The 25,158-nt window shown below is 43.3% G+C and overlaps 6 protein-coding genes across 8 annotated transcripts; 3 read left to right on the top strand and 3 right to left on the bottom strand.

Moving 5' to 3' along the window:
* Positions 1 to 7: 7 nt before the first annotated feature.
* Positions 8 to 1,639, top strand: LOC112340548 (repressor of RNA polymerase III transcription MAF1 homolog). Its single transcript, XM_024659154.1, has 11 exons — positions 8 to 82; positions 144 to 212; positions 275 to 345; positions 400 to 449; positions 519 to 592; positions 664 to 726; positions 952 to 1,036; positions 1,105 to 1,170; positions 1,227 to 1,306; positions 1,367 to 1,438; positions 1,507 to 1,639. The coding sequence occupies exons 2-11, from the start codon at positions 181 to 183 to the stop codon at positions 1,586 to 1,588; spliced, it is 675 nt and encodes a 224-aa protein (XP_024514922.1). The 5' UTR covers positions 8 to 82; positions 144 to 180; the 3' UTR covers positions 1,589 to 1,639.
* Positions 1,607 to 4,000, top strand: LOC112340547 (tryptophan--tRNA ligase-like). 3 transcript variants are annotated; one of them, XM_024659153.1, is made up of 17 exons: positions 1,607 to 1,746; positions 1,810 to 2,017; positions 2,082 to 2,123; positions 2,174 to 2,263; positions 2,321 to 2,443; positions 2,490 to 2,558; positions 2,612 to 2,724; positions 2,775 to 2,796; positions 2,849 to 2,914; positions 3,027 to 3,083; positions 3,135 to 3,181; positions 3,233 to 3,314; positions 3,380 to 3,469; positions 3,533 to 3,679; positions 3,738 to 3,760; positions 3,811 to 3,849; positions 3,904 to 4,000. In XM_024659153.1, exons 1-14 carry the CDS (start codon positions 1,703 to 1,705, stop codon positions 3,668 to 3,670), a joined length of 1,191 nt encoding a protein of 396 aa, XP_024514921.1. In that variant the 5' UTR covers positions 1,607 to 1,702; the 3' UTR covers positions 3,671 to 3,679; positions 3,738 to 3,760; positions 3,811 to 3,849; positions 3,904 to 4,000. The 3 variants fall into 3 exon arrangements, with proteins under 3 accessions (XP_024514921.1, XP_024514920.1, XP_024514919.1); XM_024659152.1 differs by having other exon boundaries at positions 3,027 to 3,181; positions 3,904 to 3,980; XM_024659151.1 differs by having other exon boundaries at positions 3,027 to 3,181; positions 3,738 to 3,849; positions 3,904 to 3,980.
* On the top strand, positions 3,982 to 5,512 carry LOC9649272 (GDSL esterase/lipase At4g16230). Its single transcript, XM_002985215.2, has 2 exons — positions 3,982 to 5,014; positions 5,232 to 5,512. Exons 1-2 carry the CDS (start codon positions 3,982 to 3,984, stop codon positions 5,510 to 5,512), a joined length of 1,314 nt encoding a protein of 437 aa, XP_002985261.2.
* A 6,574-nt stretch (positions 5,513 to 12,086) lies between these two features.
* LOC9649271 (ABC transporter A family member 7) lies at positions 12,087 to 16,049 on the bottom strand. Its single transcript, XM_024659086.1, has 18 exons — positions 15,727 to 16,049; positions 15,281 to 15,662; positions 15,142 to 15,218; positions 14,978 to 15,080; positions 14,813 to 14,923; positions 14,625 to 14,752; positions 14,417 to 14,575; positions 14,195 to 14,357; positions 14,018 to 14,143; positions 13,881 to 13,964; positions 13,484 to 13,821; positions 13,235 to 13,435; positions 13,071 to 13,180; positions 12,920 to 13,004; positions 12,736 to 12,864; positions 12,579 to 12,684; positions 12,433 to 12,521; positions 12,087 to 12,380 (listed from the first exon to the last, which is right to left on the bottom strand). The coding sequence occupies exons 1-18, from the start codon at positions 15,823 to 15,825 to the stop codon at positions 12,105 to 12,107; spliced, it is 2,766 nt and encodes a 921-aa protein (XP_024514854.1). The 5' UTR covers positions 15,826 to 16,049; the 3' UTR covers positions 12,087 to 12,104.
* A 187-nt stretch (positions 16,050 to 16,236) lies between these two features.
* On the bottom strand, positions 16,237 to 22,667 carry LOC9649270 (ABC transporter A family member 8). Its single transcript, XM_024659085.1, has 28 exons — positions 22,508 to 22,667; positions 22,082 to 22,457; positions 21,954 to 22,018; positions 21,767 to 21,878; positions 21,598 to 21,708; positions 21,417 to 21,541; positions 21,202 to 21,360; positions 20,973 to 21,135; positions 20,799 to 20,924; positions 20,659 to 20,742; positions 20,256 to 20,602; positions 20,004 to 20,204; positions 19,840 to 19,949; positions 19,703 to 19,787; positions 19,522 to 19,650; positions 19,367 to 19,472; positions 19,220 to 19,308; positions 18,608 to 19,162; positions 18,042 to 18,530; positions 17,830 to 17,979; positions 17,649 to 17,780; positions 17,460 to 17,591; positions 17,181 to 17,408; positions 16,847 to 17,119; positions 16,642 to 16,798; positions 16,510 to 16,591; positions 16,374 to 16,457; positions 16,237 to 16,325 (listed from the first exon to the last, which is right to left on the bottom strand). The coding sequence occupies exons 1-18, from the start codon at positions 22,619 to 22,621 to the stop codon at positions 18,875 to 18,877; spliced, it is 2,790 nt and encodes a 929-aa protein (XP_024514853.1). The 5' UTR covers positions 22,622 to 22,667; the 3' UTR covers positions 16,237 to 16,325; positions 16,374 to 16,457; positions 16,510 to 16,591; positions 16,642 to 16,798; positions 16,847 to 17,119; positions 17,181 to 17,408; positions 17,460 to 17,591; positions 17,649 to 17,780; positions 17,830 to 17,979; positions 18,042 to 18,530; positions 18,608 to 18,874.
* Positions 22,668 to 22,852: 185 nt separating this feature from the next.
* On the bottom strand, positions 22,853 to 24,423 carry LOC9649489 (formate dehydrogenase, chloroplastic/mitochondrial). Its single transcript, XM_002985096.2, has 7 exons — positions 24,320 to 24,423; positions 24,108 to 24,267; positions 23,853 to 24,038; positions 23,582 to 23,784; positions 23,377 to 23,528; positions 23,191 to 23,315; positions 22,853 to 23,130 (listed from the first exon to the last, which is right to left on the bottom strand). Exons 1-7 carry the CDS (start codon positions 24,377 to 24,379, stop codon positions 22,904 to 22,906), a joined length of 1,113 nt encoding a protein of 370 aa, XP_002985142.1. The 5' UTR covers positions 24,380 to 24,423; the 3' UTR covers positions 22,853 to 22,903.
* Between the last annotated feature and the right edge of the window lie 735 nt (positions 24,424 to 25,158).

The raw sequence follows: 25,158 nt of genomic DNA, 5'->3' as shown, positions 1-25,158 counted from the left end.
GTGGTAGTATATCCTTTGGAGCATATTTTCTCTACTGCCCACATTAGGTTTTTGTCTCGCCTTGATGGTCTGCGCGTGTCAGGTAAACGAGCAACCTTGTTCTCTCTTGCTCTAGTTCCAACACCACGATTCTTTTCTCGCAGCGCCATCTCGCCAGTACCAATTTGATCTACCATCGCCATGAAGTTCCTCGAATACACACCTTTCACAAGGTACTTCTCTTGCTACTAGATTGTAGCTAGGCTCTTGCGCTGAGCAGTTCTCCCACGGGCAGGATAAATGGATTTCTAAGCAATTTGGATCTTGGGGATTGTCGTCTCAAAGGGGTTCTTGAAGCTTACTCCTGTAAGTTTGACTTCCACAAAGGATCAAAATGAAAGAAAGCTTTCTATTGCACAGGCAAGCTTGCTGGCACGGACAAGAAGCTCTCTCGCAGCATAGAGCAAGAAGTAAGTCGTGATATCTTGGCTCACATTTTCTTACAACTATGCGAGATTTTTGTCTTCCTTTTGTTTCAGGTTCTTGACTCCCTTGAAATGTCACCGCAAAACCTTTCCTCCTCGCCTGTTGGCCCCCTCTCTAGCTTGTCGAGGTACACACTTTAATTGCAACTCTCCTTGCTTTCTTTCTTTCTTGCTTACGTTTTTCTTGGTTTTTCTTTAGTCGGAGGACGCTGATTCATCTCATACTGACGCTGTCTCATATGTATCCAGACTACGATTTCAGGTAACCAGTTTTTTCCGGGTACAACAGTGGCTTTTAGCAACCCGACCTTTCCTCTATACTTTCTGGAAGTGATGTCCAATGTTGACAAACGGTGAATGCCGTTGCTCCGTGAGGGGCTTGAGAGTTCAAGTCTCTCCATTTCCATTTTTTTATCCGTAGACGTGGTGGTGGTTCTTTCGTTTTTTCCTCGTTTTGATCTCCTTCTAATACTCTCTGGGAGCCCAGTACTCTGCGTGCGCACCATTTCTCGAAAGAAAATCCTCTTGGTGTGAAGGAGAGCATCGGTTATCATCTGTTAGAGGCGACTCGGGTAGTGTTTTGCTTTTCTGTATCTTGCTGGAAGTTTGTTTATGACTAAGAAAGTGAAAACTCTGCCAGGTTTGGGCTTCGGAGCTAGGAAATAGTTCTCTTCTCATCGATGCTATCTGGGAAGTAATCGACGAGGTACGCAGCTCTTGCGCACTAGGTGTTTTATACATTTCATTCATTTCTTTCTCCAGGTGATAGACATCAAGGACTGTGACATATACAGTTTCTCACCAGAGTTTCAAGTCGGGCCTTTCAACGACGGTGGCATGATGTGAGTAACTTGCGATTGTTTTTGCGGCTGATAGATTATAGCGAGTGGGAGATGGTGTAGATGGTCCTTCAATTACTTCTTCTACAACAAGAAGCTAAAACGCGTGCTTTACTTCAGCTGCCAAAGCGTGAGGTAAAGTTTTTGCTTTACCAGATTTTTCCTCTCGTGATTTCTTTCGTTTTTTATTTCCTTGTTCTTAGCAAACTAGCAGCTGATGAAAGCCTTGACAATGAGGCTGACACTGACGAGGACGATTTCATTCAAGGAATGGAAATCGAGTAAAGTTCCTGCGATGTAATATCTACGCTTATAATGTACAGTGTTGTTTGGATATATGGTTGCATAAAGCGCGGGCAAATATTTCGAAGGAGATTACCTCTAGGGTTTTAGCGTGGGATGTGTGGCGCAGCGGCAGCGGCAGCGATTCTCTCGCCTCTCTGGTATGTTTGGATCGATTGGAGCTGGAAATGCCGGGCGCCATCTTGAATCGACGCTGCCGTTAGCTTGCAGGATCGTTCCCGGCTGCGCAAACTCCCGTGCCTGGCGGAGCACAATGCCGCAGCTCAAGTGGCGGCCCCTGCGTCTCTCAAGTATGATTCTTCCGCGCCTCGGATCCAGACGAGAAAAAGGGTGGTGTCTGGAGTCCAGCCAACGGGGACAATTCACTTGGGGAATTATCTCGGGGCTATCAAGAACTGGATCGAACTACAGGTTTTTTTCTTTGCTTTGTAAATTCAAGTTCCTTTTCTCTATCCATTCTCGATTTGCGATGCAGGAACTATACGACACGTACTTTTTTGTTGTCGACCTCCATGCCGTGAGTGTTCTTGGGATTTTATGCTGGATTCTCTAATGCCATTATCATAGATAACTTTGCCACACGTTCCCGAGGAATTGTTAAAGGCAACAAAGGCAGCGGCGGCTATGTACCTTGCATGCGGTGTTGATCCATCCAAGGTAATCACTCATTTATCGATTGTTTTACTCCCATTTGAGCTTGCGAGTTTGCTGCAGGCTGCCATGTTTGTTCAGTCTCATGTTAAAGCTCATGCGGAACTAACCTGGCTTTTGAGCTGCGTTACACCTATCAGCTGGCTTAACAAAATGATCCAATTCAAAGAAAAATCACGAAGACAGGTATTTGAAAGCTTGTCTCCTTTTCGTTCCTTCATTTGGTTTTCAGGGTGAGGACGTAGGAACTGGACTTCTAACTTACCCTTTACTCATGGCATCAGATATACTGCTCTATCAGGTAGTCCTTGTGTTTGCTCCATCACATTTTGTTTTTCTAATTCGAGAGAACAGACAGATCTTGTCCCTGTTGGCGATGACCAGCGTCAGCACTTGGAACTGACTCGGGATGTTGCAGAACGAATAAACTCTACATATGGAGGTCGTAAATGGAAAAAACTGGGAGGGTAGGTTTTTCTTTCCATGCCTGCAAATGCATTGATTATATCTCATACAGGCGCGGAGGGCGCATTTTTAAGGTGCAGACTCTATACTACCAGCACGACATTAAGCTCGAAAAAGATGTTTCAGGTTCCAGAAGCTTTAATTCCAAAGACCGGGGCGCGTATCATGTCGCTTACTGACGGAACATCGAAGGTAAATGGGACTTCCTCTGTCGAATGATAGTTTTTTGCATGAGCTTTGCTTAAAAACTTGTCTTCCAGCTAAGTTTCTAAGCGTACTGGTTGGTGTTTTTTTTGCCATAAAGATGTCGAAATCAGCGGCGTCAGACCAATCTCGGATCAACATGCTCGATACACGTGACGTGCGTAAGCATGCTACTCTAGTTTTTGTTCTCCAATGGCATTGTTTGCAGGATATTGCATACAAAATCAAGCGGTGTAAAACAGATTCCTTGACGGGGTAAGTATTTATACCAGTAGCCAGGCTTGCAACTAACTGGTTTCTGTACAGGATGGAGTTTGACAATCCCGAAAGGCCAGAATGTAGCAACTTGCTGTCTGTGTACCAGTTAGTGAGCGGGAAGTCCAGACAGGTCTAGTTTCTCCATATCCATCAATTTTCTTGACCATCATCGCATACCTTTTTCTTAACGTGTAGGAAGTGGAAGCTGAATGTCAGGACTTGACATGGGGCGCATTCAAGTTTTTGCTCACAGATGCATTGGTCGAACATCTGGATCCTATTCAGGTGGTAGTTTGAGCTAAATGTGGTCTTGTATCGCACTACTTACTCGTTTTCGCATGGTAACAGAAAAGGTACACAGAGGTGATGAGCGATGAGAGCTACCTGGATCAAGTTCTTTGCGACGGCGCTGCCAAGGCCAACGCCATTGCCAAGAGGACACTGACTGATTTGTATGAGGCAATGGGATTTGCAGCAGCTCGTTAGCAGTTTAAGGTGGGATTCATTTTTTACTCAATCCAATCTTTGATCACGTTTTTCTTTTTCAAAACAGTTGCAATCAGGCATAAGTTCGCTGTGAGTTTGATAAATTGCTTGATGATCATCTACTTGATACTTTTGTGTAGACTCGGAGCTCCGTGAAAGGACCCGATACAAAAGCTAAGGTACCCGGCATTTCTTTGTTACATCTTCCCTTTAAGTCACTCCCTTTTGAGCAGGCTCACTTTGGCCATTCCATACATGGTCGCCAACCAAATAGTATAAAGAAGCCCCCACCACCCTGAGAATCCAGAGAGATGGAGATGGCTTCTCGTCCGAGTATGTGCGTTCTTCTTTTCGCGGCGTTGCTCCTCCCTCTAGCCTGCACCGCGCAAGCTCCTGCGATGTTCATCTTTGGCGACTCGACAGTGGACGCCGGCAACAACAACTTCCTGCCAACGTATGCTCGAGCGAATCACCGCCCCTACGGCATGAGCTTCCCGGGCGGCCTTCCCACTGGCAGATTCACCAACGGCAAGACGGTCCCGGATTTCATAGCCCAGAACTTGGGTCTCCCTCTGGTGCCACCTTATCGCGGGACGAGATCCTACAGCCGGGGCGTCAACTTCGCGTCTGCTAGCTCCGGGATCCTGCCCACCACTCGCCTCAACGGTGCTCTCGTCATGGATCAACAGCTTGACGACTTCGAAAGGGTGGCGGACGTTCTATACGCCACGATGGGGAATCACGCTGCCTCGCAGTTTTTCGCCAAGTCCATCTTCTACATCAGCGTGGGGAACAACGACGTGAACAACTTCTTCCGGAGCAGCACGAACAAGAACAGGCTCACCTCCCTCCCGGCAGACTTCCAGGCGAACTTGCTGGCCAGGTTTGCGCAGCAGATCACGCGGATGCACAGCCGCGGCGCAAGGAAGTTCGTGATCGTCGGGCTGTCGGCGGTAGGATGCATCCCCGTGAACCAGAAGAATGGCCAGTGCGACGAGCACGCGAACGAGGTGTCGGTCATGTTTAACGCTGCCCTGGACGAGATGCTGGATGGATTGCGCAAGAGCCTGGACGGAGTGGCGATTGTCAAGCCGGATTACTATGGCCTAATGGTGGAGACGATGAAGAACCCCAGCAAGTATGGGTTTAGCAACACTGCTCGGGGGTGCTGCACAGGGAGTATGTTTTGTGGGGTGAACGCTCCTGCTTGCCTTCGTCCGGATAGCTACATGTACTTTGATGGTATCCACCACACGCAGAGCCTTTATAAGATTGCGGCACAAAGGTGGTGGAGTGGAGGCAAGGGTGATGTCTTCCCTGTGAACATTCAACAGCTGGCAGCTAGTTAGATGATAGTTAGATGAACCATGAAATAGGATTCTTCTTTTCTTGTTATAACCATATGAACCGAATCCCTCAATTCGTTGTTGGCAAAGTCTATCTCCCCTCACTCAACCACTCTTCTACAAAGCGCACCCCGTGACTCTTCTACAAAGCATAGCCAAGACACCCTCGTCGCCTCAAGTGGCTGTGCCTTTTTCGCTTGGGCTTGGAGTTCAAGGTCGAGTTTGTGCGAGGCAGCTCTACGTCTTGCACGAAATCTGCACGTCCGCTGCTCCGCGTGAAGAGGGACTGCATTCTACAGGATTCTCACAAGGGTCTTGTGCAGCTGACGCCGGAGGTGCTCAGGCTCTGGTTTTGGAGTTTGTGGGCGAATCAAGACATGATATGGGTGGATTAAGACGAGAGTGGTTTCACCTTGTGTTGCGGGAAATTGGGGAGAAGCTGTTTACCACAGTTGGGGATGATCGCTACCAGCCGTATCCAAGCTTGCAGGATTAGAACTTAACATGCAGCGACCTATGTAAAATTTTCAGTTGTTATTGGAAACCTTCAGGATGTTATGCTATCAAGAATAACGTCCGTCTCTTGGGATGCAGGAAGAAGCTCAACAACATCAACAAGCCTGCCCTGCTTATACTTACTTATATGGAAGTGTTGTAGAGTTCATAAAAAGGCCTTTCTTTTCTTTTTTTTCATCCTTGTTAAGCTTTCATCACCTGGGACTTTTTCATTGTCAATGAAAGAGTGCCAGAGATCGAAGCTTTCTTATCAGCTTCAAACCAACAGGGCTAGTGCTTTATTCAGCCTCTCTTTAAATTTTTTGTCTTTCATAAGAGAATAACCTTGCACAGCAAAAACGTATGGAGTTTATGAAATATTGTGAGAGATCTACCACCGACATTTTTTCCAATGTTTCCCAACATAAAAGAGAGATGTAAGGCTGCTTTTCCTGGGCCCATAACCAGAAAACCAGTGGAGATTTATAACAATGGTGGTACAGGATGGCCTGAGCAGCAATAGCAGTTATACATAGGCAATGCAGTGAAACTCAATCTTGCTGAAGGAAGTTTGACAAGGTGTCAAAGATGCAATTGCATCATCATTTCTTTGCATTATAACTGGTACATTCTTTTTTGGTGATTGATCCCTCTCTCTTGCAATGGCAACACTTACAACTTTGCATGTACCTCACTGCCACTATAAACCTTTGCAATGAGTTGCTTGCCATCCTTGAAGAGAAATAAAATAACACTTTAGAGGTAATATTTGGGAATAATGAGGCAACATTGAGAAAAGAGAGTGTTGTTTTATTTTGACTCTATAAGTTCTTCTTTATTGTTTTTTATCTCCTCATATGATTGTGTGTGTAAATTGTTTTCTTCTTGAGATAGAACTCTAGTGCTCTTTTTCTTGTTTGACGTGTAAGGAAGCTATAATCAGGAAGGGGCTCTACAATCAATAACAAACTTAAACTTTCTAAGCTAAGGAGAAATAAATTATTAATTTTTTTCATTCAACTGTATGAGTAAAATGTGTTCCTACTAAGGTAGCATACCAATGCCTTTATAAAATCAATGACAAATTTAGCTTCTAGAAAAAAATGAAATACATATTCTCAAGTTGCTAAATAGTCTCTTCCACTGAAAAAAAATCCAAATAAAATGAATAAGATCACAAAAACTCTTAGATCTATATACCATATAAAGAATGCTATTACTTTGCCACCAACAACCATGTTCTTTGATATTTGAAAATGAAAGACTTCATCTTTTAGAAGCTTTCTCATTAAGGAAAGCAAGAAAAGAATGAAATACCATATAAAGAGGATAAGGATTTTACCTTTAGTACTATAAACACTAATAATATAAATAGAAGATAATAGGCATGATGCACATTTCTCCTCCCTCCACCTCTCCCTTTAGCAGTTGTAATGATTAATTTGTTTTGCAACATCTTATGGCATAATATGTCCAACACCACCAATGTGGTATAACACACATGGTTTTCACCCTTTTATAATGATTTAATATAAAATAACTATGGAGTAAAACAATAACCTTTAGACACATGTGCCAAGGGTAATAGAGCGGAACATGAGCCTCAAGGAGTTATGCCTTTAAACAGAGGGGTAGAATAAAATCCCAAGCATTCAACTAAAAAGCTAAAGAATTAAAATATAGAAGGTAGGGATAATAAAGATAAAGTGTTACATGTGAATTATAATTAGTGTGATTGCCATTTTATACATTATTTTATTAGGGAAGCAAAGAATGAATGAAATACCACACCTTCTATAATGCTTTGTATAATAAAACAAAGATTTTACCTCTTAGACCATAAAAATTAATCATATGCCTAGAAGATAATGGGCATGATATAGATTTCTCCTCTTTCCTCTTCTCTTTTTGGCAGTTACAATGATCAACTTGTTTTGCAGCATCTTGAAGGTGAAATTTCATTAAAATCTAACAACTAAATCACAAAATATCAATATGGAAGTTTTTACTGCAACAAAAGTTTAAGGTTTTTATTAATGCATTAGGAATTGTTTGGGGCTTTATATGTAAAATTTGAGCAGCAAAGACATAGTAGGGGTGAAAGAATACATGCTCAAAAAGTTTTGAGATAGTGTAATGGTTGAATTTAAAAATTTATAGCTCCAAAGTTTGGATGAGTTTAGTATCACTTACAAAAATTAAAGGGGCAATGAGGTTACACACTCAGGGTTGAGCATACCTTTATTATATCCCATTTGGATTTTAGTGGGTATTTATGGATAAACTTTTAGCATGATTTAATGGCTCAATTGCAAAATAAATACGTTCTTAGTTACTATCAATGCTTCGGGATTTTTATTGAAAACTCATAAAGGAGATCTGAACAATGAGAAATTAGAAGGGAAAAGTTAGAATATGCTTAAAATCTTTAAATGCAATCCAACAGTGTTGTTAGAAATTTATAACTTCAAAGTTTCAGTTAGTTTCAAAATTTAAGTATCACTTACAAAAAATAAAAAGGTAAGGAAGCAACACTTCAAATAGATTTTAAACAAGGAATGAAACACCATGGGAAAAACAAATAAAAATTTAAAGGCCATTTTTTATAATAATAGAAGGAACACTTGGAGAATGGAGTGTTATTCTCCTTTTAACTCTAAGAATTTCTTTTTATTTCTCCTTATCTCTTTGTATGATCTTATATGTAGAACTCTAGTGCTCTTCTTCGTGTGAGCAATTTATCATATGGGAGGGAGTTTGCAATTAATAACAAATTTAAACCTTCTAGGTTAAGGAGAAATGAATTATCAATTATTTTCATTCAACTCTATGAGCAAGATGTTTTCCTGCTAAAGTAGCATGCCAATACCTCTACACAATTAATGAAAAATTTAGCTTAAACCTTCTATAAAGAAATGAAATACCTTTTTTCAAGTTACTAAATAGTGTCATCTATTAAAAACAATTCAAATAAGATGATATAAAATCATAAAAAAAGACTTTTAGATGTATATATCATACAAGGAATACTATTACCTTGTCACTAACAACCATGTTCTTTAATGCCAAAAAACAAAAAACTTCATTTTTGAGGAACCTAATATTCCACACAAGATAGGAAAAGGGCATTAATTGAAAGATGAAATGTTACATGCAAGTTACAACTAGTGTAATTGTCATCTTTTACATTCTCTCTTTAAGGAAAGTAAAGAAAGGATGAAATACTATACCTTTCACAATATTTTGTATAAGAAGGATAGAAATTTTACTTTCTACAAAAAAAAATAAACATAACACACATATCTCTTCCCTCCTCTTCTTTTGGCAATTATAACAATTAATTTGTTTTGCAGCATCTTGTAACACAATGTGTCAAACACCACTAATGTGTTGTATAGGATAATTATAGAGCAAAATAAGAACCCTTGAACACATATACCAAAGGCAATAGAGTGGAATTCAAGCTTCAAGGCTTTAGGTCTCTAAACATAAAAATGGAGTAAAACTCCTAAGCATTTAACCAAGAAATAAATCAATTAAAGCATAAAATAACTCTTAAGCATATAGCCTAAAGAATGACATTGAAACAATCTTAAAACATCCAATATCAATGCTAATACCAATATGCAAAATAGAGTTAAATGTTTTTTTACTTTGTGGGTGGTGTGGCGATTATACTGCAATGGAACCAAGAAGCATATAATACATTACTGCCCGTATTCATTTTAGGACTAGATGGGATATATGAGCTTTGGAGTGATAGAATGTAAGCCATGTTTGTTCAATTTCGACACAAAAATTTATATATAGTGAAATTTGAAAGACTTAAAAATGTTGCTTTAAAGTAAGTTTTTCATTTTCACTTACTTTGATTTACTAGTCCTTTTTTATGTTTATTGTAGGTGGGTGGATAAAGCTAGCATAGTTAATGTTCCACCTCTAGGATCTGCCTTCAGTTAGCAAGGATGTTGGACTCTAACATAATGAGGATAAAGTTTCCCAGCATCTTATAATTAAATCCACATAAAGGAAATAATAAAGTCCAATAAAGTCCAAGATTTCTAGGATCTAACATATGATGAGGACAATGATAATGAAGTCCAAGATCAAACATACAATGACAATAATGACAAGGAAAGTGACAACAAAGTCCAAAATCCAACATACAATGATAACAATAACAAGGACAATGACAATGAAGTCCAAGATCTAATATACAATGACAATAATCATAAGGACAGTGACAATAAAGTTTAGGATCTAACACACAAAGACTATAATGAGGAGGTAATATAAAAACTAGCTTGAAAGAAGTGTTAGGTTGTTATGCAAGGTGAGAGGTTGGGAAATTCAATTGCAATCTACATAAATTTGCATGGACCCAAGAAGTCATCAATGGAGATCTCAAATGATGGCCGTGTTTTAATTTAGCATGAAATTGCATACTTATTTTGGGGGTAAGTTTTTAGGGGTTAAAGTTTGGCACTATTTCGACATACCAATGGTCTAACATAAGGATATAAATACTTCATTAATTAACATGGTATGGAGTTTAAGCTTAGACCCAAGTTAAATACAAAATAAGGATAGCCAAACAAATAAATGTCAAGTTGGTTAATTATGCCCAATTTACAATACTTTTGATACTTATAGTCACATTTGCAATATGTAGGTATTATAATGTGCAATCCTTTATGGTCTCACACACCAAGGCATTATATATAAAGTTTTAGAGATAGTAATCAACCTTGCAAAGCTTTTCACCTAAACTTTAGAACTCTAATCAATCCATTCTAGAGAACAAATATTGATGGTAGAGCTTAGAACTAGAAGCATTGCCACAAAAAACTCTATTGAGAATAAACTATATGATTATGGAATGAGATTTGGATATATTAATTACTGAAGATTTTTAGAACTATTTAGAAATACAATAACTTATTAGTGAAGTTTCATAAAGATCTAATGGCTGAATCACAAAATATCAACATAAAAAATTCTGAGCACAACAAAAGTTTAATAGTTTCTACCAATGCAATAGAGTTTATTTTCAGGCATCAGATGCAAAATTTAAGCAATAGAGACATAATTGAGGTGGAGAAGCACATACTAGTTGAAGTTGGAAATTCATAGTTCCAAAGTTTTTGGTGAGTTTTAAATTTGGGCATCACTTGCAAAATCAAACCTCCCACCAAACTTAGAAAATCTATCCAAATGGGCTGTAATAGAGTTCTGCTCAATCTTAACTCTAGCCTTATTGCCTCTTTGATTTAAATGTTGTAGAGGAACCACTACCTGGATTGCAAATTGCTCTGATGGGATTGAAGAGGACCTTAGTGGGTATCTGTGGACTAAATTTAGTATGATCTAATGACTTAATTAAGTTTCAAAGCACATGAAAAATTATTAATTACTATTAGTGCTTCAGAATTTTTGTTGAACACTCAGATGGGAAATCCAAATGGTGAGAAGCTAGGAGGATAAGGGAGTAACATGCTCAAAAGTTTCAAAGCGATCCAATGGTGTATGTTAAAAATTTATAGCTTCAAAGTTTCAATGAATTTCTTTCAAAGTTAAGAAAAAACTATTGGTGTTCTTGATCACTGACAATGGTCCTCTGGTTATCCCATTCCAAAGTGCCAGCTGAGCACTCACAGTCAGGTTCACAACCATAGTCCCATTCACACTGAGTTAACTCCCATCATGCTGCCAACTTTGAGCTTGCACATTGTCACAGCAGTGGAGTTAAGAGCTCCTCAATCTCTCCCACCACCCCACCTTCTTCGAAATCCCCTCGCCTTTCTCGACGTTGGACTCGTAGCACGATTGCTGCTGGGAGCCACATTGATGAGGTTTCCAAAAGGAGACTACTGGCTTGTGAGAAGCTGCTGTGTGTTGGATCGGATTTGAGCAGAGGTTTGGCGATCCACGAGACTTCCAGTGTATACAAAACGTGCTGGCTGGATCCATTCTCGAGAAACGACGAACCTTTGTTCTTGGTCTTCGGTGGAGCCCGTCGCAGCTCTCCTTAGCTCGGGGCCTGGATCGTGGCTGGGCCAGCGAGCTATTCTCATCGTTTCGGCGGTTTTCTACACCACGAGCTCTGCGATCATGCTGTGGTCGCCGTGCTGATCTTGTCAAGGTTGCTGGTCGGCTCGGGTCTCGGCATCGCAGTGACAGTGATACATTGCCGAGACTGCTCCTCCGGAGATACGTGAGACGCTGTCCACGCTGCCGCAGTTCATTGGAAGCTAGACTTGTGCTCCAGAGGCTGAGGAACAAGACAGACATCTCAGGTGAATCCTCTTGGTTTTCGTTCTTTGTGTATACTCACAACTACTTTTCATCTTTCCAGCGGACTGTTGGTGGAAGGATTGGGTGTGAAACCGGCGGTTCATTGGTGGATCCGACCACAATGCCTTCCATGATGGAATTCCCTTGTGTTCCCAGCTCGGGCTTGACGATAAACCTTTGGTCATTTTGACGATCATTGATTCTAATCGCGCTTGTTATTTTTGGCCTCGGGCATATTCGACGATCATCGGTCTTCCTTTAAGCCTGTGCACAAGTCATGTGATCTTTTTCTTTCTCGTTTAATTGGTCGCTACTTTGATGAAAACATCTTCTAGAGTGGTATCTGTCAATCCCCACGCTTGGATGCCCAGCCGCTCTTTCCACTCGCCGACTTCTCTAAACACCTTAGCTATCTTCACGTCGTCCTTCGGTATCTCAAACTTTTGAGTGCCAGAGAGGTTGTAAACCTGTTTTGCACCACTCGACCACTCGCGCACCAGATTTCCCACTTCTTGCTCCTTCGAGGGGTCGCCAGTCACAGTGAAGACGTAAGTGCCACCATATCTGGACTTGAGCTGGAGGAAAGAAAATTGATGAAACAAAGTGAGAGCTCTCTTTTTCACTCACCTCTCTCGTGTTGCCAATGCACTGGAGCTGACCTTTCACGAAAATACCAACGCGATCGCACAAGGCTTCTGCCTCTTCCATTGAATGTGCTGCAAAACAACAAGCGATAACAATCCCTCTCTCGCGAATCTTGAAGAATCACTTACTCGTTAATATGATAGCACGATCTTGCTTTGCCTTCTTGATAGCGTTCCATAGCGTCCTTCGTGAGGCAGGATCCAATCCGGTGCTTGGCTCATCCATATAAACCGCCTGCCACAACGCTTTAGTTTTTCAGTCGGAGTTTTCAAGGTGTATACGTACTTTTGAATGTCCAATGAGAGAAATGGCCACGCTGAGCCGTCTTTTCATTCCCCCGCTATATGTCCCTGCTCTTCTGTCTCCCACCCCATCATAGAAGAGATTTACATTTTTCAGAGATGTTTCCACGGCCTGATAACATCCGAAAAAATGAGTGCAGGTAGGAAATGGAAAATCAAACACATACGGAGTCCAGAGCAGCACCCTTGAGATTCTTTAGGCGTCCATAAAATAGAAGATGCTCCCTTCCAGTCAGTGATCCCCATAGCAAACTGGAGAAAAATAAATTCAAGTTACACCAATAAAAGGGAAAAAAGGAAGTCTTCTTCAGTTATTACTTGTGTTGAGGGCAGACACCCATAACTGTGTAGATTTTATCCATGTCTTTGGAAATATCCAATCCCGCAACAAATGCTTTTCCTGAGGATGGAGTCAAAAACCCAATCATCTATCGGAATAGCAAAGTCAGTCTTTTTCGCGATATGAAAATGGAAATTCTTACCATGTTGATGCTAGTAGTCTTTCCAGCACCATTTGGACCTAGCATACCAAAGCATTCTCCACGCCGTATAGCCAGCGACAAACTTCGAACTGCGTAGTTATCCGGATTTCCATCTTTACCAGCGTATATCTTTTTCAAGTCGTCACATATGATAGCAAAGGATGAATTGCTAGCAGTCCTTAACGTCTCAACAATTGCTCTCTACGTAACGCAAAGATCAGGTACTTTTCATGTCGAAGAGATACATACCTCATTTGCAACGTCGGGTCTGCTTATATCATCTGTATCACTTGCTACAGTTGCCGACTTTTGGAAAAACCTTTCCAAGAAAAACAATGGCCTTCTCTTCAACCCGCACCCGGAAGCAATCACTTTATCCAGGTATTGTGCAAGAACCAGGAAAATAATCCACTCGACGAGCATTATTGCAAGAACCTGCCGCAATCCATTATCGTGGTCTGCAAGGTTCCTCCATTCCATTCCCTTTTCACCAGCACTTGATCCCAGCAACGCATACTGCGAGAATTCATATAGGCCACGATGGAGAGCGAAACCAGGAAGTATTTCGGTCGCAAAGATAATCTTTCCTGAGAAACGTTCAAACCAGGAAAATTTATGATGAAAAAATCTACAAACGTTCACTTACTGCTAATATTCGTGTCCTCGATATAGTTTTCCATGAGAAACGATCCTAACAGCCCGGACCCAAAAACGTACAAGTAACCGCAAACTATGAAAGTAAAGAGCTTGAGAGAAAAGTACAAAAACATGAAACTATCAAACCTGTGGCAGTCAAAGCATGTGAAAATAGTGCCGTCCCAAGAAAAGCCATAGCTATTTGCAAGTTCATGTAGACAAAGTAGAATACAAACTGTATGCTGTAACTGTTCTGTCTGAAGAAGTCCAAGCCTGGAAAAGCATGCTCGTCAACTAGAATACCGCAGATGAAAATGAACTTACCGATGGCAGCACCAAATATCATGAGAAAGAGTATGTACAATATCGAAAAGGCAAGGAAGTAAACGTAGTTGATAAACCAGTAGGGGCCGTCTCCTAAACCATGCATTTTCATCATCATTCGAAGCCTTCGTTCTTTCTCATAAACTAAAGAGACCAAAATCACCTGCAGTTGTAAAAAGCCACAGAGCAAAGCATATAAGTACTCATGGACTGTTAGCTTACCGGAAATAAAAGCTGCACCACCCACATATAAAAGAGAGGGCCAAGCAACAGTGTGAAGTTTATCAGTAGTTTTGATTCTTGCTTCGGCATTTCTTTCATAAAAGCAAAAGGCAGCTGTGTTGAAGGACCAAGCAACATTTTCAGAAACGATGAAGCAGCCTGCAAGTGACAAAATTAATCCAAAAGGTGAGAAGCTTAGAGAGCTTACTATATTCATGCTTCGAGCAACCCGAAGAAGAACCGAATTAGCATTACTTGCAACGTTGCCTCTATAGCTTGAGTTGTAGTAGACAACGAGATCCAGATTCTGAGAACTTGTGTCCAGGAAGTTGTAAGCTACGTGGTGAAAGTGTATTCGTGTATTAGTACTACGAACAAAGAACACCAGCGCCTCACCCAAAGTTATTTCATTTATGAACCTTTCAGGGTTCGCTCTTCTGTAGCCGTCATAGATATCCTCTTCGATCAATTGCTTAGAGTCCCTCCAAACCATATCGGTTGGAACACCTGAAACCATTCTTGATCACAAAAACAATAGAAGAGAAAAAAAGAAAGGGTTACATGGAATTCCCATGGCGTTCGTGCAGTCACGCAACAAAATGCTGAAGTTTTTTGTCAATGCGTCTTCCAAAAAGTAAGAGAATGGAACTTTTCTGGATGTTCCCTGGCCGCCAAGACAATGAAGTGAGATGCTTGGCAGCCTTGAGAAGAAAAACATAACATACCGGCACGATAGTAGACAAGATGGACATGGGATCGGGAGAAGCATCGAAGTCGTCGCTTAGTAAATTACTCGTCAGTGCTGCACAAGCGAGAATAAAACTTTTCGTCAGACTAGAATCACTCACTCGATCGTCTACTAACCGTCGGCTAATGATCGATTCCCTCCAGTGTACAGGAACACGAAATCGCAAGATCCGGAGTCACGGCATCGTGGATCTGGGAATCCAGGAAACTTTCCTTCAAAGTTGACGGCTCGGTATCTTGCATCTGGGACTTGAAGCATGGCCGGGACCTCCGGAGGCGACGGAACCGAGCAAGTGAGCGCCTGCCTGTCGGTGGAATATTGAACGCCGCAGACCGTGTCGCAAGCGCCGCTGGAATCGTTGCGAGGCACGCAAGCGCAGCCGCACTTGTTGGAGGCTTTGTTGTTCTCGGAGTCGATGATCTTTTGCATCGTGAACAGAAAAACGCACAGCAGCCCCGGGAAAAGCACCAGCAGCAAGCTGGTTTTCCATCGTCGCCTCTGGAAATCAATAAAATCGTTCGAAGAAGCTCGCCGAAAGAAAGAAAAAGCTCGAAACTCCTACCTGGAAAACTAGATTTTTGCGAAGCAACGCATTGGCTTGCGTCGAGAATGTAGCAGCAGGCAATTCCGACTGCGTCTCCAGCACGGCACCCCCCGGCATCGCCCTGATCCAGCGTTTCCCGCGTCTTCCACGAGCTGGAGCTCGAGAGAAGCCCTAAGGCCCGACTTTTCAATCGCCCCCAAATCCTTCACTCGGTCATGCCCCCCAAGAACGAAACTTCGGCTGCCTCGTAGTCAATGAAGATCCACCGTTGAGTTCCCGCAAAACGTGAGCCGTACGCGCGAGCGGATATTCGGATTCAAACACCCCCACGGCCTCACGGGCTCGTCGTGATTGTGAAAGTGAACAAGCTGCCGTATCTCGATTTGAGCTGGACATACAAGTACAAACATCCCGAAGGTAAAAACACACAAGTACCCGCAAACTGCATAGCTCATCCGAAGGTAAATAGCACAGTAACAAATGTTTGCATCTACATACCTCTGGCTGTGCTAACTTGAAAAAACAGTGTTGCGCCAACGAAGGATAAAACTATTTTGCAAGTTCATATACACCATGTAAGAATTAAACTGAAGAGAGTGAGCGAAAAAACTGCAAGCCTGCCACAGTGATTCACATTCCAGTGACTGAAATCAGGAAAACCTTACCGACAAGAGAGCCGAACAAATACTATACAAGATTTATGGATCATCCATGTACGAAGGTTTCGTTCTTCTCGCAATCGGCATCACCTGCAAAATCTCTTATCGTCAAACATGCAAATAGATTACTAAACGAGCGTACTTATTGGAAGCAGAAGCTGGATGTCAACCCATAAGTAGAAAACAACGAAGAAAAATCTAAAACATATCACGTCTCTCATCTCCTGGCAAAACTCGTCAATGCAGGGAAATTACAACCGGGAAAGAAACATACCAGATTCATGCAACTCGAAGTATTCCAGGTTTCCGCCTTACAGCCAGTTTGAATGTTGTTTGCTAATTTGATGAAAACATCTTCTAGCGTGGTATCTGCCAATCCCCACGCTTGGATGCCCAGCCGTTCTTTCCACCTTGATGGTAACGATTGCTCTCTACATAACGCAAAGGTCAGGCACGTTTCATGTTGAAGAGATACATACCTCGTTTGCAACATCTGGCCTGCTTAGATTGTCTGGCTGCAGCTGCCGACTTGTGGAAAAAACAATGGCCTTCTCTTCAGCCCGTACCCCGAAGCAATCACTTTATCCAGGTAATGTGCCAGAACTAGGAAAATAATTCATTCGAAGAATCTCCCGCAATCCATTATCGAGGTCCTTCCATTCCATTCCCTTTGTACCAGTCCTCGATCCCGGCAACGCTTACTGCGAGAATACGTATAGGGAGGAAGTATTTCGGTCGCAGAGATATCTTTCCTGAGACAATTTTTAAAAAAGACAGAAGTTGGATTGAAATAATCTTCATGCGTTCACTTACTGCTAATAGTTGTCCTCGATATACCACCATGAGAAACGTTCCTAACAGCCCGAACCCAAAAACGTACAAGTACCCGCAAACTATGAAAAGGAAAGAACTTGACCTGTGGCAGTCAAAACATCCGAAAACAGTCTCGTCGCCAGAAAAGCCATAGCTATTCGCATGTTCATGTAGACAAAGTAAACTATAAACTGTATGCTGTAACAGTTTTTTTTGAAAAAGTTAAGCCTAGAAAAGGATGGTCGTCAAGCGGAATATTGCAGATGCAAATGAGCTTACCGATGGCATAGCCAAAAATCATGAAAAAGAACTACAACATGGAAACCAGTAGGGGTCGTCTCCTAATCGATGCATTTTCATCATCATTCGAAGCCTTCGTTCTTTCTCATAAACCAAGGAGATCAAAATCACCTACGCTTGCAAAAGCCACAGAGCTAAGCATATAAGTACTATGGACTGTTAACTTACCGGAAATAGAAGCTGTACCACCCACATATAAAAGAGAGGGACTGTGAGGTTTATAAATAGTTTCTTCGGCATTTCTTTCCGAAAAGCCGAAGGCAGCTGCCAAGCAACGTTTCAGAAACGCTGAGAAACAGCCTGCAAGTGAAAAAATTAATCCAAAACGTGAGAAGCTTAGAGAGCTTACTATATTCATGCTTCGAGCAACCCGAAGAATACGGACAACATCGCCTCTATAGCTTGAGTTGTAGTAGACAAGGAGATCCAGCTTCTGTAGAGCTTGTGTGCAGGAAATTGACTCCAAAAAGTAAGACAATGGAACTTTTCTAGATATTCCCTGGCGGCCAAGACAATGAAGTGAGATACTTGGCTGCCGTGAAAAGAAAAACGTAAATATACCGGCACGATAGTTGACAAGATGGGATCAGCAGACGCATTGAAGCCATTGCTCAGTAAATAATCCGTCAGTGCTGCACAAGCGACAATCAAATCTTTGGTCAGCTGAAATCAATCTCTCGATCGTCTACTAACTGTCGGCCAATGATCGATTCCTCCCAGTGTACAGGAGCACTAAATCGCAAGATCCGGAGTCACATCTGGGAATCCAGGAAACTTCCCTTCAAAGTTGACGGCTCGGTATCTTGCATCTGGGACTTAAAGCATGGCCGGGGCCTCCGGAGGCGACGGAACCGAGCAAGTGAGCGCCTGCCTGTCGGTGGAATACTCAATGCCAGACTCTGTCACAAGAGCCGCTGGAATCGTTGCGAGGCACGCAAGCGCAGCCACACTTGTTGGAGGCTTTGTTGTTCTCGAAGTCAATTATCTTTTGCATTGCAAAGCGCAAACGCACAGCAGCCCCGGGAGGAGCACTAGCAGCCATCGCCGTCTCTGGAAATCGGAATTCATGGTTCGACGGAAGAAAGAAAAAAACTCAGGCGCGCTGTCAAGTAAAATCGAAACTTTACCTGGAAAACTAGATTTTTGCGAAGTAACGCATTGGCTTGAGTTGAGAATGTAGCAGCAGGCCATTCCGACTGTGTCTCCGGCAGCGGCATCGCTTTGATCCTGCGTTTCCCGCGTCTTCCACGAGCTGGATCTCGAGAGAAGCACTAAGCCTCATTGGTCATGCACCCAGGAAAAAATGAAGATCCACCGTTGAGGTTCCCGCAATCGTGAACCGCCATGTACAAGCGGATATTCGTATTCAAACACCCCCACGACCTTCTTCTCCATCACATCTGCTTGAGCTCCTTCATCACTTTGATGAACACGTCCTCCAGGGTTGTGTCCGCCAGGCCCCACGCTTGTAGCTCGAGCGTCTCTTTCGCGTTCTCTGTGTCTCTAAACACCCGTGACAGCTCCACGCCTTCCTTCGGTAGCTGAAATTTCTGCGTGCCGGAAAGGTTGTATGTTCTCTTTCCTCGAGGTGACCAAGTGTGAACCAGCCCCACCACCTCCAGCTCCTTGGACGGGCTCGTCGTGACTGTAAAAGTGTATGAGCCACCGTATCTCGATTTGAGCTGGAAGTCACACTCGTGGCGTTGAAAAGAGGAAAAACAAATTCGTGCACCGCTTACATCGTTGGAGCTGCCGATGCACTGTAGTTTTCCTTCGACAAAAATTCCGATCCGGTCGCATAGTGCTTCTGCCTCCTCCATAGAATGCGCTGCAATGAGAGTACTGGAGAGTTAAGGCACAATATACATGTTAACAAAAGAGATTACTTGTAAGTACGATGGCCCTGTCTTCTTTGGCCTGTCTTATCACGTTCCAGAGTGTCCTCCTCGAGGCTGGATCCAATCCTGTACTAGGCTCGTCCATGTAAACAACCTTCACAGAAACAAGGAAAGTTTAGTGATCGTGCTGAGATGGCATTCACCTTTGGATTTCCTATCAAGGATATAGCTACACTCAACCGGCGTTTCATCCCACCACTGTATGTCCCAGCTTTCTTGTCGCCAACACCTCCATTAAAAAGGCCCACGCTCTTCAACGACGCTTGCACAGCCTGCAGAGAACAACGAGTTATTAAGCATAGAACTAAGCAGTTACATACGCACATTTTCAAGCGCAGACCCTTTCAAGCTCTTTAGCCTGCCATAAAAGAGGAGATGCTCTCGTCCAGTCAATAGTTCCCATATCAGACTGCCAAAGTAACGAGGAAATGTTAGAGAGCACTAGTTACTGAACACCTTACTCGTGCTGAGGACAAACTCCCATGACCGCGTACAGCTTATCCATGTCTTTGGAAATGTCCCCGCCATCGATATATACTTTTCCAGACGAAGGTGTAAGGAATCCAATCATCTGCAGGAACGTTATATACAGCTTCACATCGAGTGAAAAGAAAAGAAAGGTCACCATGTTGATACTCGACGTCTTCCCTGCACCATTTGGTCCCAGCATCCCAAAACACTCTCCGCGCTCTATAGCCAATGATAAACCGCGCACAGCATATTTACTAAGACCGCCATCCTTCCCGATATAAACTTTCTTCAGATCATCACAAACTACCGAATAGAGTGACGTATTCCCATCCCTTAAGCTTTGCACAGTTTGTACCTATCAAGAAAAGCATTAAGCAAGTACTCTCACAACTTTGTAAGCAGATACCTCTCTCGCAATATCTGGCTTTTGTTCGCCTTCTTCAGACACTCGAGAAATAATATTTTCTTGAGGCCTGGGAAAATATCGCTTCACGAAAAACAAAGGGTGCCTCTTCAACCCGCTTCCAGATGAAACTACTTGATCTAGATATAATGCTAAAATCGTAAAGATCGGTAACTCGACTGCCATTATTGTAACAACCTGCTTGAAGGCATTCTCGCGATCGTGGATATTTTTCCAGCGCATGCCATGAGTTCCTTGTTTCCCACCGACCAATGCATACTGTGCAAATTCATAGAGGCCGCGATAAAGAGAAAAACCAGGTAATAGTTCCAACAAGAATATAAACACTCCTAAAACCAAGTAACAATAAGAAAATACACCAGAAAGCACAATGGCAAACGCGTACTGCTAGTATGCACGTCCTCGACATAATTTTGGAAGAGAAAAGCTCCTAGCAACCCGAAGGCAAAAACATACAGGTACCCGCAAACTGCATTGCGCATCCGAAGGTAAATAGCAGAGTAACAAATGTTTGCACCGACATACCTGTGGCTGTGCTGACTCGAGAGAACAGTGTGGCGCCAAAGAAGGATAAAGCTATTTGCAAGTTCATATACACCATGTAAAAAGTAAACTGAAGAGAGTAGTCGTTGAGCCGAAAAAACTGCAAGCCTGCCACAGTGATTCACGTTCCAGTGAATGAAATCAGGAAAACCATACCGACAAGTGAGCCAAACAAAATGAAGCAAATAATATACAAGGTTGAAAGCGCAAGGAAATAAGCGTATGTAATGAGCCAGTATGGACCATCTCCCAGACCATGCATCTTCATCATCATACGAAGGTTTCGTTCTTTCTCATAAACCAGGTAAGTCAGCATCACCTGCAAAATGAGCCTTCGTCTCTTATCGTCAAAGAGTTCAAAAGAATATTAACCGAGCGTACTTACTGGAAGTAGAAGCTGGACAACCCACATGTAAAAAAGGGGACCAAGCAACGAAGAAAAATCTAAAACATATCTCGTCTCTGGCTTTGGCATCTCCTTTATAAACAGCAGTGGCAACCGAGCAACTGAACCCAGGATAGTTTTTAGAAAGGCCTCTGTGACCTGCAAAACTCAAAACTCGTGAATGAAGGACAATTACAACCGGGAAAGGAACATACCAGATTCAGGCTACGAGCAACTCGAAGTATTCCTGGGAATTCCATTCGAATGTCACCAGCATATGTTGCGTTATAGAAGATATTTACATCGAGCTTCTGCAAGCTCGTGCTTTGAAGGTCATACGCTGCAAGTTTTAGCAAGGTAGCTCTAGAGGCATCACATGAAAACTATAAATCTTACCTGCAGGAATCTCATTGATCCATCTGTGTTCGTTTCCTTTCATGTAGCCTCTGTAAATTTCCTTGTCTATGATCCGTCTATCTTCCCGCCACAGCAAAAGCGTGGGAATGCCTACAGAAATAAACAATTCTTATGCAACCTGAGAAATGTAAAGTATGTTCTTGCGTACACGGAGCTATCCATTGGCCGTTGTAGTTCGAGCAGTCTCGACGCAACACATAGAAATGGTTGGGCAATCCTGGCTCCATGAAATAAGCAAGCGGCGGCCTTCTGAAACTAGCCTGGACGTATCAAACCGCTAAGCACACGTCCTCATCAGCATAAGAAATCTAAAGTTCCAAGAAAAAAAGACTTACTGGAACAAGAGAAGAAAGCGGATTTCCGAGATCCAGTTCGTCATTCAGCATTTGGTTCGTGATTTCTGCAAGGAAAAGAAACAATAGAAGTTACATGACCAAAACAAGAAAAAGAAAACTCTACTTACGGTCTGCGATGGATCGATTCTGCCCAGTGTAGACAAACACGTATGGACAGCTCCAGAACGTCCGGCACGATGGATCAGGAAAACCTGGGAACTCCCCTCCAAAGTTAACAGCCTGAAAGGGTCTCCTCGATATTTGCATCATCGCGGGGATCTTGTAAGGCGATGGAACTGGGCAAGTCACGGCTTGGACATTGTCCGAGTACTCCACGCCACACCGTGTCTCACAGTCGCCCGATGACACTGGAACACACATACACCCACAGGTAAATGCCGGCTCTCTCATCAGCGTATCGACGATCTTCTGGATCCCAAACAGCAGCAAGCACAGCAATGCCGGAAACATGACCAGGCAAGCATTCGTCTTCCAGCTTCGCCGCTGCGGAAGATCTGAGAATCCAAACCCTGGAATGCAGCTGGGAGATTTACCTGGAACACGAGATTCTTCGCCATGAGCGCATTGGCGCGCACCGGGAACGAGGCGGTCTTGACATCGCCGTGGAGAATCCGAGCCTGGCCGCCGCGCTCTTCGTCATCCTCCATAGCCGCGGGGCACCCTCACCCTCGCCCTCTTTCCAGCGGTTGCCCGGGAAAGAATGGCCAGTCTAAAACACCACGAGCATATTCTAGGACACATTTTCTGTTGAACAGATATTCCGAGGTTTAAGTATGATAAGGCTGTTTATTTACACTAATTTAAATTTAAATATGAGAATTCATAATAATAATATCTTATTCTTATTATTCTTCTTATTCTTCTTCTTCTTCTTCTTCTTCTTATTATTATTATTATTATTATTATTTGTTTTTGCATCACTTGAGAATTTATAAGTACTGGGGTGCGATCTTGCCGTCTTTGACAATGTAATAATCCGCAGGGAATTCCTCGTTAACAAAGTAGCGGCGGAGCATCTCCTTGACGCCGGCCGAGTAGCGAGCCTGGGCGTCGAGCGTCGATCCAGAGACGTGAGGAGTCATTGCGTTGTTTGGCATGGATCGCCATGGGTGATCTTTCGGAGGAGGCTGCGGGTACCAAACATCGCCACCGTAGCCTAGATCAAGTTCCCAAGATCAAACAAAATCACAGCAGAAAAATAGAAGAAAAGAGAGACCTCCAAGGTGTCCAGATTTACACGCTTCCGCCACCGCATTGGCATCCATGAGGGCTCCTCTCGCATTGTTCACTAAAACCGCACCTCTCTTCATTTTGCTTATGCGGTCCTTGTTGAAGAATCCCCTGTCACAAATGTCACAAAGAAAACTAACGTATGATCGTTTCTTTCAGCATATATCATTACCTGGTTTTCTCAGTCAGCGGCACATTCATCACCACCGCGTCACACTTGGCCAGCATTGTGTCCAAGTCGGCCTCGCGCGTCGCCCCAGTCTCTTTCTCCTTGTCACTGGGCATGGCCACCCGATCGTAATACAAAAGGTTGCAATCGAACGCCTGCATGGATGTAACAAAGGTGGCGAGCTTTAAGACTTCGTTAAAACTAATACCTTGAGACGCTTGAGCAAATGGTACCCAATTCTTCCAGCTCCCACACTGCCAATGGTTTTGCCTTGCACATCGTAGGCCTTTGAAACGATCTCTGCAACGTCCCAGCCGCCAGCGTTGACTTGGGTCCACCCATTCTGATAGTTGCGCAGAAGGATCAAGACACGCATGAGCTGGTCCTCCGCAACCGAGACCACATTTGACCCTGGGAGATCGTCAATGCAAAGACCGTGTTTGATGGTCGGGTCAGAGTCGAAAAGCCCAGTCAGCTACCTGTGACTTCTGCGACTGTGATGCCAGCCTTGGAGGCAGCCGTCAAGTCAATGTGGTCAGAGCCAATCCCTGCAGTGAGTGCTAGCTTGAGGTTTTTGGCCTTTTGGATCCGCTCGGCAGTCATGTAGCCGGGATGGAATGGTGTGGTGATTAGCACATCCATGTCTGGGATGTGTTTCTCCAGCTCTAGCCAAAACCAAAACCAGAATCAAAATGTCGCTATGTGCTCCAATAAATGTTATAACAAGAAATTACCACAAGTTGGGCCCTCTTTGTCATCAGTCACAATGTAGTCATGGCCCTGATCCTCGAGCCACTGCCGAATTCCCAGGCAATTCTCAACATTCCCAATAAATTTGGGGTTTTTGGCAGCATGCTCTCCTCCTTTGTAGAAAACTCCTACAACCTTGAGCTTCTGGGTTTGATCATAGAGCCCGTGAGAAACTTTTAAATCTTTTCTAGCTTACCTTAGCAGGTGCCGCGGACGAGAAAGATCTGGAGGCCACTTGCAACCCTACACGAAACATGGTGCTGTGAGCATTCGATGATAAGATGTGCTTATGTACACACTAAGTTGTGGACCCCATAACAGGAGAATAGTGATTTCTAAGTTTATGTAAGTGTTTATCTGGAGACCACTTGTAACAGAAACCTGGTGTGCGTAGGGTACTGGACCCCTCTATCACGTCATAGAATTCATCTAGAACTCTGATAACTTTAGATATAGTACGATCTTCATAAAGTTGACAGAACAGAAGTATATTCCAAACTAATAACTTGGAATGTAGGGCTTACACATGAAAGGGAAGCTACTATATAAAGCAAGAGGCAATTTCGGCTTTGGTGAAGAGCCCTAACCTATGGCGATAGATCGGCTTCTAGAGGCAGAATGCTTGGACCCGAGGTCAGGTTTGTATAGGAGATCGGCAGGGGAATGGCAGGCGCTGCGCTACTTGAAAGCTAAACAGGTGGAGGATGAGTTAGTCAAGTTAGCTGAGGACGATCTCCGTGAAGCCGAGTGTTTTCACGCTGCTACTTCTATTTGGGGTACCGATTACTGGCGCCCGGAGGCTTACGATGCCGACCTCTTCTACTTCCTGGCCATTCTTTACGTCTCCCACTGCGACAACCTCCATGACATTGAAGCTCTGAGTGCTAGCGCGTCGGTTTCGATTGCTGAGATCCGTCGACTTGTATGCTTCGCTCGGGTCATTCTACGAAGTGTGATCACAGTCCCTCGAGCCACACCTCTAACTGGTGCAAAATGGGAAAATGAACCACCAGAGATGGCTTCATCATGGGACGC

This window comes from Selaginella moellendorffii, unplaced genomic scaffold, assembly GCF_000143415.4.
Source record: "Selaginella moellendorffii unplaced genomic scaffold, v1.0 SELMOscaffold_66, whole genome shotgun sequence".
Lineage (NCBI taxonomy): Eukaryota > Viridiplantae > Streptophyta > Lycopodiopsida > Selaginellales > Selaginellaceae > Selaginella > Selaginella moellendorffii.
The sequence above is the reverse complement of the archived record's forward strand: the minus strand, read 5'-3'. Positions and strand labels throughout refer to the sequence as shown.

Bases quoted from the DNA above. Each gene is read 5' to 3' on its own strand.
- LOC112340548 (XM_024659154.1), top strand. From the start codon at position 181: ATGAAGTTCCTCGAATACACACCTTTCACAAG. The intron at 346-399 runs GTAAGTTTGACT...TCTATTGCACAG, and splicing joins GGTTCTTGAAGCTTACTCCT to GCAAGCTTGCTGGCACGGAC. The intron at 450-518 runs GTAAGTCGTGAT...CTTTTGTTTCAG, and splicing joins CTCGCAGCATAGAGCAAGAA to GTTCTTGACTCCCTTGAAAT.
- LOC112340547 (XM_024659152.1), top strand. From the start codon at position 1,703: ATGTGTGGCGCAGCGGCAGCGGCAGCGATTCTCTCGCCTCTCTG. The intron at 2,264-2,320 runs GTAATCACTCAT...AGTTTGCTGCAG, and splicing joins GCGGTGTTGATCCATCCAAG to GCTGCCATGTTTGTTCAGTC. The intron at 3,182-3,232 runs GTAAGTATTTAT...GTTTCTGTACAG, and splicing joins AAAACAGATTCCTTGACGGG to GATGGAGTTTGACAATCCCG.
- LOC9649272 (XM_002985215.2), top strand. From the start codon at position 3,982: ATGGAGATGGCTTCTCGTCCGAGTATGTGCGTTCTTCTTTTCGCGGCG. The intron at 5,015-5,231 runs GTTAGATGATAG...TTGGAGTTCAAG, and splicing joins CATTCAACAGCTGGCAGCTA to GTCGAGTTTGTGCGAGGCAG.
- LOC9649271 (XM_024659086.1), bottom strand. From the start codon at position 15,825: ATGCCGGGGGGTGCCGTGCTGGAGACGCAGTCGGAATTGCCTGCTGCT. The intron at 14,144-14,194 runs GTAAGTTCATTT...ATGCTTTTCCAG, and splicing joins GATATTTGGTGCTGCCATCG to GCTTGGACTTCTTCAGACAG. The intron at 12,522-12,578 runs GTAAGTGATTCT...GTTGTTTTGCAG, and splicing joins TCGTGCTATCATATTAACGA to CACATTCAATGGAAGAGGCA.
- LOC9649270 (XM_024659085.1), bottom strand. From the start codon at position 22,621: ATGGAGGATGACGAAGAGCGCGGCGGCCAGGCTCGGATTCTCCACGGC. The intron at 22,019-22,081 runs GTAAGTAGAGTT...TTTTCCTTGCAG, and splicing joins GAATCGATCCATCGCAGACC to AAATCACGAACCAAATGCTG. The intron at 19,651-19,702 runs GTGCGTATGTAA...TGTTCTCTGCAG, and splicing joins AAGGGTCTGCGCTTGAAAAT to GCTGTGCAAGCGTCGTTGAA.
- LOC9649489 (XM_002985096.2), bottom strand. From the start codon at position 24,379: ATGTTTCGTGTAGGGTTGCAAGTGGCCTCCAGATCTTTCTCGTCCGCG. The intron at 24,268-24,319 runs GTAAGCTAGAAA...GATCAAACCCAG, and splicing joins CGTCCGCGGCACCTGCTAAG to AAGCTCAAGGTTGTAGGAGT. The intron at 23,131-23,190 runs GTCTCTCTTTTC...AACTTGATCTAG, and splicing joins TAAATCTGGACACCTTGGAG to GCTACGGTGGCGATGTTTGG.